Here is a 12272-nt window from a genome sequence, read left to right on the forward strand (position 1 = left end):
TCACAAACTTGTATAGCTATCTAAAAGGCTGTCAGCGTGATTTCAGGGACATTATTAAATTCTGAACTCCAGGAAGACTGCTTAATACAATGTTGATGTATGTGTTGTATGTATTGTATTCCCAAATGGTACCTCTGTGATAGAAAGGCATAATACAATGCAATCGCTTTAAGGAAATAACGATCCCACATTTGTTCTCACATGCCTGGTGAAGAAAAATGATGCCTAAGGCCGCGTACACACGGGCGGATTGTCTGCCCAACTAAGTTCGTCAGACAATCCGACAGACAGTCCGTTCAACTTTTGAATGAACGGACTTGACCACACACGATGAACAGACAGTCCGCTGAAAGCTTGCGCGATGACGTGTACAGCATGTACGACGGGACTAGAAATACGACGTCCAATACACTGCAATGCTACCTTCGGCGTGTAAATCCTTTCTGAGCATGCGCCATACTTAGTCCGTCCAACTTGCCTACACACGAGCGGACTGTCCGCTGAAACCAAGTTTGGACGGACAAAATTACGGAAATTCCGAAAGACTTAGTCCACCAGACTGTCCGCTGAAAAAGTCAGCTGAAGCCCACACACGAGCGGATTGTCCGCTGAAACACGTTTCAGCGGACTAAGTTGGGCAGACAGTCCGCCCGTGTGTACGCGGCCTTAGTATAAAACAAGACAAAGTCCCACTTTCTTCAGCAGATGTATTCTAGTTCATATGGTGGACCTTTGCACCCTAGACTACTCTCAGTCTGAACCTCCCAAGTGCTCTCACACAGTCAGTCCATCAATTATACAGTTGTTTCAAACTTCCATAGCACAGCCCCCTTCCTTTTTAGTTTCTATGTCATTTTTAATGAGCCAGATATCCTGGCAGGTGGAGTCATGGACAGAGGCAGCCAGGCTGCACACATACCCAATCTCTTCTGTAGCCCAAACTCCAGGCCCAACAGAAGAATTTTACAATCAGTCTCTTAATATAAAACTGACCTAGTTTCCTCACTAATTTTACCTAGAGCCCAGGACCAATTCAATCTGCAACAAATATATGTTATCCATATGTTAAATCAGTCGTGTGATCCAGACAACCCTGTATAGCCAGGTTGGTGACCTCACTTCTCCACACTGCAGTTAAGCAATACAGCTTAGTTCCCAATTTATCCCTACCTGTGACTGGACAATGAAAATGTGGCACCAGAATGATGAGGCCAGTTCTTCCTTGTGAGTCTAAGGAAATACAGGGGACTAATTCCAGGTATTTTTACTAGTCCTATAATAAAACTATGTTTAGGTATGTTTAAATACACATATATTGCTGTATTAAATAGTATTTCATTATCTCACTGGAGCTTTATCAATAGTGACTTCTGAAAATGTTTTATCTGATAAAAAGCAGGCAGTTTCTCAACCAAACACTAAAATGTTGTATTTGATTTAAAACAAATTAATCTTTTGCATTTTCTTTTAAGGAATGTGTTAACAGTAACAAATCAATGGACGTTATTGGAACAGCAAGCAGTGACATATTAAGCCAGGTAGGACTATATTCTTTTCTATGACTTACAGATGGAAAAACGACCCTTGCTATTCGCTATGCTATTACTGCTAACAGTGCCTGTTGTAAGTTATTTATTACTCCCTCTCTCCTCTCATATCCCTCTAGCAGTCCTTGGATACCAGCTGTGAAAACTCTGTGTCACTGCTTTATACATATAGGTTAGCCTTAATACAGTGTCATCATTCTTCCTTTCTCAAATGTATTTTTTTCTATTGGCTAATAGTTTGTATATCAGCACTGAGAGGTTCCAGGAAGACAAGATGTTGATTGGCCAGTCCTACAACAGGTCAGGCAGCTTGAAGTGATTAAACACAAGTCATATCATATATGGCTATATAATATGAGCAGAATCATAAAAACAGCTGTACCTACAAATGAAAATGTGTGTTGCATTTAGCCGTACACAAAAGGAGGACACAGCTGCAGGTTTTATGCATGTATCTGCAGATTTTACATGCATATGCAAGTGAGTACTTTAGGCAAGTATTTTATGCAGGATCTTCTAGCTCTGCCAGCAAAAACCAATATCTAAAATAGGTAAACAAACTCTCCCCCCGCCGGCATTTAGGCTTTGTGCTAACATGGTGTTTGACCAGGTCTCCGAAACATCTTTCCTCCTTGCCGCAGTGTTTTATAAGAATAATAATTTATTCTAGCAATTGAAATGAATTACCAATGACCAAACGCTTCACATGCCTAGCGTTACCCCGCGTTTAGACATGTTTACACACATCAAGCATTTTTTCTGCTCAAACCCTCCTCTCCTGAACACGTGAGGTTTTTTTTTTTTCTACCTCTAAATGTGTGCATGGACGCAAAGACAAACATGGAGGGCAGCTAAAAGCAGTGTTCTTAATGCTCAGTGTGCCTGAGGCCTTACTTGTACAGACCAACTGCAAATACACAATGCACTAGTCTGCCAACAAAAATACACAGACTTTACAAGGGCAGCCATAAATGAGGACCAGGCTGGGTGGCACTGGCTGGCAGATTGGGGACTTAAATAATTTGGTATAGCATGCATCCCTATAAATCTCCATGGACTGACCTCCATTTAACTTTGGCAGTACCTTGATCATTAGCCTTGGGTTTGAAATATTTTGAAATATATGCATATTCATGTATCATGAATTTCATTGGTGTACTTTGTATAAACATTTGTTAATGATTGTTGTCTGTTGACAATATCTACCAATCTGGCCAATCAACAACTTGTCTTCCTGGAACCTCTCAGTGCTGATATACAAACTATTGGACACTATTTAATAAGTCATGGCACATAGTTGCTTTTTATATATTTCTATACTTCTATACTTTTTTTCTGCCTAAAAAGTCCAAGGGGCGGCTCTCTCTGCACTAGTTGCATGCTTTCCATATATATCATATATATGTATATAGATATATAGTATATATACAGCACAACAAATCTTCCCAGTCAGCGGTTCTTGAGGGGAGCTTGTCATTGGAGGACAGGCAGGCTGTTCTCCCAGCACCAGGAAATTTACTATGCTTGGATGGATGTGCTTCTATGCCTAGTGTGGTCAGTTTGAAACAGGGGAGCAGGTAATTGGCAGGATCATCAGGTGTTTCACACAAAGGAAGAAATACAAAGAGAACACGTTATTTCCTCATTCTGAGTTTAAATTATAAGGGGCAGTGGCAGAACCTTCTACTTTGTAGAAGCCAGACAAACAGTAACTCTGCCCTTGTACATCCTAATAAAGCTGATCCCCAGCTTTTGGTAAAGTTTAAATAGTTTGTTTGGTCTAAACTAATCCAAAGAAACTATTTAAATTTCACTAAATGCTGCAGATCAGCATTAAAAGATGATGTGTCTCCTAATATATACCTTAATCGGTGCTGAAATAACAAACAGTGTTTTCTTTTTAAACACAGGCCAATACATTAATTTCATCAATCTGTCAATCAGCCTGGACGCTAGGATTACACCAGACATTTCTTCTGCTTTTGATTATTGGAAGATGGTTCTTGCCAATTGGAGCAGGAATAACCCGCGATCAACTTTCTCAACTTCTCCTAATGTTTGTGGGCACTGCTGCAGATATTTTGGAATTCACTAGTGAGACAATGGAAGTAGTTGTCGTAAGGTACATTATATGGTATTTTTTTATTGTGCAGAATGAAATACAAATGTGATTTACAATCTTATGCCGAGTACACACGATCAAAATGCTCGTCGGAAAAAGCTCTGATGGTTTTCCCATCAGAATTCTGAAGGAATTCTGAACTGAGGTTCTATTGATGATTGAGGTTTATTTTTTATTGAGCACTATTGAGTCAATTTAGCTATTTAGAGAATCTGCTGACAGTGAGTCTGAGGTCTGTTAGCCTTTGTACACATGGTTGGACATTCCGACAACAAAATCCGTCGGATTTTGTCCGATGGGTTTTGTCCGAAACTGGTGTTGCATACACACAGTCGGACAAAGTTGTCGGAAAATCCGATCGTTCGTAACGTGATGACGTTATTTCGTTACCACGGGACTACGTTCAGGCTAGTAGTCAATAGCTTTGGTCTAGGAATTTGATCTGAGCATGCGTGGCACTTTGTCCGATCGGAATTCTCTACAAACGATCGGACAAAGTCCGATCGGATCATGTTGTCGGAAAAATTTATAGCCCAGCTCTAAAACTTTGTCGGTCAGATATTCCGACGGAAACAGTCTGATGAAGCCCACACACGGTCAGATTATCCGACAACGCGGTCCGATCGGACATTTTCCGTCAGAATGTCCCACCGTGGGTACAAGGGCTAAGAGTGTGTATTGTCGGTTTTCTCCTTGCTTCCGCCACAACTGTGTGATTGAAGGGGCAGAAGAGTATTGTTCATTGATTAGTGGAGGCTGTTACTATTTGATTGCTGTCTCCGTTATCTATGAGATATCAATCCCCAGATGCTTTTTTATTCCTGTGGAGCGACTTTTATCATAGTACCTTCAGAGGACCATTTGTATAGTTATATTTATATGTATTGTCAGATTAGAGATTGGTAAGCGCCACATTCATACCCATAAATAGTATATTCATATAGTGTATTCAATGAGGACATTTAAATGTTCATTTATATTTAAATGATTGATTAAGCTGCAACCAACCAGTATTTTGCAGACATCTTGGAGCAAGTCCTTATGCATTCAGAGAGGGAAACTTTTATAAGCAATGTTTATATTCTAATTACGTTACTATCACAGAATTAGCAATGGCAAATGTTGCAGAAACAAAAATAAATAATCTTCACATAATATATTGTATGTCAAAAGATTGCCATCCCTACAAAAAGTCAGTAATAACTTTTAAAATACTTACAATAAACCACAATATTTCTTTGTCCAGACTTACACTGGATTTCATAAGATTAAATTGTTTACCTATTTCTTGCTGTGGAAAAAGTCCATTTAATAATAAAATGACTAATCTGTTCTTACTGTTTGACTTCATCTTTCGCTCTGATCTTTGAAGTTAAAAGTAAAAGGATGATAGCTTGGGAGAAGTCAAATACATTAAATTCACAAAGACGGAGGCGCTGCTACTGTGTATATTTCATAACAACAATACTACTCCAGACAATAAAGAATGTAATCCAAATGCAGACTTTACAATCCAAATGCAGTCTACCAGTAAGTCATCGATAGTACAGTTGATTAAATTCAACTAAAATGGGGAGATTAGAGACATCCTATTTATTTTATTAAATATACCAATAGATGTTAGGGAAAAATGACTTTTACGTTTTAGGTTTAATAGCATCTGTTCTTTGATGTTAGGTAAACAGGTTGCTTTTCATTATCCGCTTACTGGGTTTATGTGCAAAAAGTGTTATGTTCTTGAGACAGAATCAATACAAAAGCCAGAAGGCTGCATGATCAGTTTGGAATTTGGCAAAGCACTCAAACAGCATTACTTAAATAAAACTCTTAAACCAGTTATCATTGGATTATTTCTTTATTATGATTTCCAGTAAAAACCCTATTTGTAATAAAAATTTTAATAAACATTTGATATTGAGGTAGGGATGTGTACAAATGCCACCGTAGCCACCATGGCGGTATGATTATGTCAGATTTTTGCGTCTCAAAGCGGTACAATTGTTTTGCATATAAATTTGTTGTTTATTATTGCCTGTAATTCTTAGCAATAACACACTTAAATCTGTCCAAACAAGAGTCTAGTAGATATCCCGGGTATGATAAGGTTTGAAACGCAAAATCATAAATTCTAATATAATAAATAACTATAAATAATTTAAAAAAAATAATAATTTAATAATAATGATAAAATGAATTTCCCCATGATTCACTATTGCTCAATTCTGCAAGTGTTCTAATTTACGATCACTGTTTTCTAGCTTGTCTAAAACCACTTTTGATGTAAAGGGACATTTTTTTGCTATGGACAGTTTCCAGGCAGAAAGAACAGTGTATATATATATATATATATATATATATATATATATATATATATATATATAATATAAAACTGCATGCGGGGCATTGGACGACAAAGCACTAAGGACAAAGGGGATGTGAAATGATTTCATACAGTAATGTATTCTGTAAGATTACAATGTACTGTATGTGTTGTGAATTTTCTAGTTTTTGAATTTGCTACTGGGCTCCGCCCCATGCGTCGCGTCACTCGCAAGGAACGGAAACCGGCACACAGAGCTTCGTCGGAGGACACAGCCCACAGTGTCATGGAAGAGATGCCTAACACAGGCATCCAGCACAGAGTAAACAGATCAGTGGGCTGGACTAAAGGAATCAGGCACAAAGATAAGTGAAAATATATATATATTTATTAAAGATAAAGACACACGTGCAAAACCAAACACAGCAAACCATGAACAAGCAAGAAATGCAAATAATACACAGCAACCCCAAACACCTAATCTAACGAACTAACTTTATATATTAGACAAGTGCATTGGTTTCCACCTGAATGCATTTTCGTCTGAATTTCGGGTATTTTCGTTATCGTTTTAAGAAACGATAACGAACGTGCAGAATCTGAAAAATGAAAGATCCCAGATAAATAAATGCTTTATTTTCGTTTTCGTTGCGACAACAGTTCAATATAGATAGGAGATTCGACATGACTCTGACAATAGCAATCTGTGTCCATCTAACCTGTGGTCAAATGTGCCTAACCTTAGCTCTATTAGTCCAAGATTATTCTACATAGAGAGAAAAGGTTTAAGGTTGAACTGGATGGACTTGTGTCTTTTTTCAACCTGACTAACTATGTAACTATGTAAAAGATTTGACATAGAGAGAAAAGATTCGACATTATAGAGACAATAGCAAAAAAGGTCGAATGTGCCTAACCTAACTCTATTAGTCTAAGATTATTCGACATACAGAGAAAAGATTTGACATGAAGATTTGACGAAACAGTCGTGGCAAGCGGACGTTTATGGTCAAATGCTCTGCCCACAGGCTATAGAAGAATTCCCAATGGTGGTTGACTAGTAATAATTAGTGATGGACGAACTTCCGACGGGACGTTTCGCGAACGCGAAACGCGAACGGACACAAACGTTCGCGAAAACGACCGTTCGCCGCGGGCTCCATTGACTTCAATGGGAGGCGAATTTCGCAAACCTTTAGGTCGAATTTGCGGCCACGGGGTAATTATTAGGGGGTAGCACGTAGTCCCACCACCTGGACAATAGCATAATACATGTATGAGGTGAATTTGGGATCGATAACTACAAGCATTTTTTTTTTATTTGGGAAATTGTTCTGACAATTCAGGACTATGGAGCTAATGAAGGCAATGGAGGAGAGGGAAGGTCAGGGACCAGGGTAGGCAAACAAGAGGGTGCAGGAGATACAGAGCACTGACAGCAGCACCGTAATACAGAGCACTGACATCAGCACCGTGACATACAGCGCTGACAGCAGCTCCGTGACATACAGCGCTGACAGCAGCTCCGTGACATACAGCGCTGACAGCAGCTCCGTGACATACAGCGCTGACAGCAGCTCCGTGACATACAGCGCTGACAGCAGCTCCGTGACATACAGCGCTGACAGCAGCACCGTGACATACAGCGCTGACAGCAGCTCCGTGACATACAGCGCTGACAGCAGCTCCGTGACATACAGCGCTGACAGCAGCTCCGTGACATACAGCACTGACAGCAGCTCCGTGACATACAGCGCTGACAGCAGCTCCGTGACATACAGCGCTGACAGCAGCACCGTGACATACAGCGCTGACAGCAGCTCCGTGACATACAGCGCTGACAGCAGCTCCGTGACATACAGCGCTGACAGCAGCTCCGTGACATACAGCGCTGACAGCAGCTCCGTGACATACAGCGCTGACAGCAGCTCCGTGACATACAGCGCTGACAGCAGCTCCGTGACATACAGCGCTGACAGCAGCTCCGTGACATACAGCGCTGACAGCAGCTCCGTGACATACAGCGCTGACAGCAGCTCCGTGACATACAGCGCTGACAGCAGCTCCGTGACATACAGCGCTGACAGCAGCTCCGTGACATACAGCGCTGACAGCAGCTCCGTGACATACAGCGCTGACAGCAGCACCGTGACATACAGCGCTGACAGCAGCTCCGTGACATACAGCGCTGACAGCAGCTCCGTGACATACAGCGCTGACAGCAGCTCCGTGACATACAGCACTGACAGCAGCTCCGTGACATACAGCGCTGACAGCAGCTCCGTGACATACAGCGCTGACAGCAGCACCGTGACATACAGCGCTGACAGCAGCTCCGTGACATACAGCGCTGACAGCAGCTCCGTGACATACAGCGCTGACAGCAGCTCCGTGACATACAGCGCTGACAGCAGCTCCGTGACATACAGCGCTGACAGCAGCTCCGTGACATACAGCGCTGACAGCAGCTCCGTGACATACAGCGCTGACAGCAGCTCCGTGACATACAGCGCTGACAGCAGCTCCGTGACATACAGCGCTGACAGCAGCTCCGTGACATACAGCGCTGACAGCAGCTCCGTGACATACAGCGCTGACAGCAGCACCGTGACATACAGCGCTGACAGCAGCTCCGTGACATACAGCGCTGACAGCAGCTCCGTGACATACAGCGCTGACAGCAGCTCCGTGACATACAGCACTGACAGCAGCTCCGTGACATACAGCGCTGACAGCAGCTCCGTGACATACAGCGCTGACAGCAGCTCCGTGACATACAGCACTGACAGCAGCTCCGTGACATACAGCGCTGACAGCAGCTCCGTGACATACAGCGCTGACAGCAGCTCCGTGACATACAGCGCTGACAGCAGCTCCGTGACATACAGCGCTGACAGCAGCTCCGTGACATACAGCGCTGACAGCAGCTCCGTGACATACAGCGCTGACAGCAGCTCCGTGACATACAGCGCTGACAGCAGCTCCGTGACATACAGCGCTGACAGCAGCTCCGTGACATACAGCGCTGACAGCAGCTCCGTGACATACAGCGCTGACAGCAGCACCGTGACATACAGCGCTGACAGCAGCTCCGTGACATACAGCGCTGACAGCAGCTCCGTGACATACAGCGCTGACAGCAGCTCCGTGACATACAGCACTGACAGCAGCTCCGTGACATACAGCGCTGACAGCAGCTCCGTGACATACAGCGCTGACAGCAGCACCGTGACATACAGCGCTGACAGCAGCTCCGTGACATACAGCGCTGACAGCAGCTCCGTGACATACAGCGCTGACAGCAGCTCCGTGACATACAGCGCTGACAGCAGCTCCGTGACATACAGCGCTGACAGCAGCTCCGTGACATACAGCGCTGACAGCAGCTCCGTGACATACAGCGCTGACAGCAGCTCCGTGACATACAGCGCTGACAGCAGCTCCGTGACATACAGCGCTGACAGCAGCTCCGTGACATACAGCGCTGACAGCAGCTCCGTGACATACAGCGCTGACAGCAGCACCGTAAGCAGCCCCAGGAGGAAGTCAGCACAGCACAGGGATGGTGTGATCCCCTCATAATAAGAACCCCCAGGAGGAAGTCAGCACAGCACAGGGATGGTGGGAGCCCCTCATAATAAGAACACCCAGGAGGAAGTCAGCACAGCACAGGGATGGTGGGAACCCCTCATAATAAGCAGCCCCAGTAGAAATATGACACCGCTCAACCTCTTCAAAGAGGAGGGTAGGGGCATATAGTACGGTGTGCTTTTTTGGGTCAGGGAAGTGAGCCAAATGAATTAAGAAGGTCTGTGTGCTTGATTCCAAAAATTGTTTATAGACATATACATGGTCTACTGATCACATGTGTTGAATTCCTCCGAGATCCATGCCTCATTCATTTTTAGAAATGTGAGGTAGTTAACACTGTGGTGAGCTAGGCGAGTACGCTTATCGGTCACAATCCCCCCTGCTGCGCTGAACGTCCTTTCGGACAGGACACTGGATGAGGGGCAAGCCAACAGTTCGATTGCAAATTGGGCAAGCTCTGGCCAGAGGTCAAGCCTGCCCACCCAGTAGTCTAGGGGTTCATCACTCCTCAGAGCGTCCACATCGGCCGTTAACCCAATGTAGTCGGACACCTGACGGTCTAGGCGTTCCCTGATGCTGGATCCGGATGACACCTGTCGATGGGTCGGCTGAAAGAATGACCTCATATCCGAAGTCACCAACACATCTTCAAACCGGCCTCTTCTTGCAGGCGCTGTTGGATTGGTACCCGCAAATCCTTCTCTGGGAGTGGGAATTGCTCCTCTGCCAGCGCACGCAAAAGCAGAATGCAGCATTTCTCGAAGCAAGGCCTGGAAGTGCTGCATTCTGACAGCCCTCTGCGACGGCGGTAACATTTCCGCCATTTTGTGTTTGTACCGGGGGTCTAAGTACGTTGCCACCCAGTACTGGTCCTTGACCCTCATGCTTTTTATACGGGGGTCCCTATTAAAACACTGGAGCATGAAGGCCCCCATTTGCACTAAAGTGGAAGCGGTGTGGTGGCCTGGCTCCTGCTCATCATCCAGGATAATGTCGTCCTCTTCATTCTCCTCTCCCCATCCTCGCACAACAGGGATCCCAGAAAGGTTTAAAGCATGCTCTTCTTGCTCCTGCTCATCCGCCCCGGCACCATCCTCCTCTGACTCCTCATCAGACTCCTGTTGTTGACTTGTCTCAGATAGAGTAGCCCCCCCTGGGAATTCATCCAGCATTGCGACTTCCTCATCTTCCCGCTCCTGCTCCTCCACAGCCTGATCAATGACACGACGCAATGCACGCTCCAGAAAGAAGGCATAAGGTACCATGTCACTGATGGCGCCATGGCTGCGACTGACCAGTTTGGTGATCTCCTCAAATGGCCGCAGAAGTCTGCATGTGTCGCGCATGAGCAGCCACTGGCGCGGTGAAAAAAAACCCAGCTCCCCAGAACCGTTTCTTTCGCAGAGTTCATACAGGTAGACGTTAACTGCACGTTTCTGCTGGAGCAGCCTATCAAGCATATAGAAGGTTGAGTTCCATCGCGTCGGGCAATCGCAAATAAGACGTCTGACCGGCAGATGGTGTCGCCGCTGAATGTCAGCAAGGCGAGCCATGGCCGTGTAAGATCTTCTGAAATGGGCCGAGATTTTCCTTGCCTGCCGCAAGATGTCCTGGACCCCAGGGTATTTGACAAGGAATCGCTGCACGACCAAGTTTAAGACGTGTGCCATGCACGGCACGTGCGTGATTTTGCCCTGTTTCAATGCGCTAAGCAGATTGGCACCGTTGTCACACACCACTTTACCAACTGTCAAATTGAGCGGTGTTAGCCACTCATCTGCCTGTGAACGCAAAGCTGAAAGGAGTGCCGGGCCAGTGTGGCTCTTTGCTTCCAGGCACAACAGACGCAGCACGGCATGGCAACGTCTCACCTGGCATGTGGAATAGGTTCTGGGGAGCTTGGGCGGTGCAGTGGAAGAGACGCTAGCAGCGGAAAAGGAGGAGGCAGCTGAGGAGGAGAGGGAGGAGGATGGAGTAGGAGGAGGAGAAGAAGAGTCAGGCCTGCATGCAATCCGTGGCGGTAAAACCAAATCTACACGGGTGCCACGGGTTACATGCTTGACGGCCGTCAGAAGGTTCACCCAGTGGGCAGTAAAACTGATATACCTTCCCTGCCCGTGTTTGCTAGACCACGTGTCTGTGGTCAGATGTATCTTGGCACCGACACTGTGTGCCAGAGATACATTCACTTGCCGCTGAACATGGCCATATAGCTCTGGGATGCCCTTCTCTGAGAAATACTTCCTTCCTGGGACCTTCCATTGTGGTGTTCCAATGGCCACAAATTTGCGAAAGGCCTCCGAGTCCACCAGTTTATATGGCAGTAGTTGGCGGGCTATGAGTTCTGACAAGCCAGCCGCCAACCGTTGGGCAAGAGGGTTATCCGGCGTCATCATTTTTTTACGCTCAAACATTAGGCCCACGGAAGCCTGCCTTTTTGCAGAAAAATGTGAGCTTGGCGTGATGGAAGGTGGAGTGGAGGACAATTGTGAGGAGAGAGGAGAAGGAGAAGTAGAAGACGAGGCTGGACGGTGAGAGCCTGCAGTGTGGCTTTGTGTGTTCCGTTGCTCCCACTGGGCTCGGTGATGGCTGCTCATGTGCCTTCTTAAGGCGGTCGTCCCTAGGTGAGTATTGGGCTTACCGCGACTAACGCGTTGACTGCAAAGATTGCAGATGGCAACGCTATTGTCAG

The 12272-nt window shown here is 45.3% G+C and overlaps 1 protein-coding gene across 2 annotated transcripts in view; it reads left to right on the forward strand.

The window, feature by feature from the left end:
- The window catches only part of TMEM26 (transmembrane protein 26), a 165963-nt gene that overhangs the window by 125660 nt on the left and 28031 nt on the right, over positions 1-12272 (forward strand). For both annotated transcript variants that reach the window (XM_077455431.1, XM_077455430.1), the window contains exons 3-4: positions 1473-1538; positions 3458-3669. In XM_077455431.1, coding sequence (XP_077311557.1) covers positions 1473-1538; positions 3458-3669 — 278 coding nt within the window. The remainder of the gene's footprint in view (positions 1-1472; positions 1539-3457; positions 3670-12272) is intronic.

Source organism: Lithobates pipiens, unplaced genomic scaffold (assembly GCF_037356315.1).
Source record: "Lithobates pipiens isolate NorthernLeopardFrog02 unplaced genomic scaffold, aLitPip1_a1.2 Scaffold_25, whole genome shotgun sequence".
Lineage (NCBI taxonomy): Eukaryota > Metazoa > Chordata > Amphibia > Anura > Ranidae > Lithobates > Lithobates pipiens.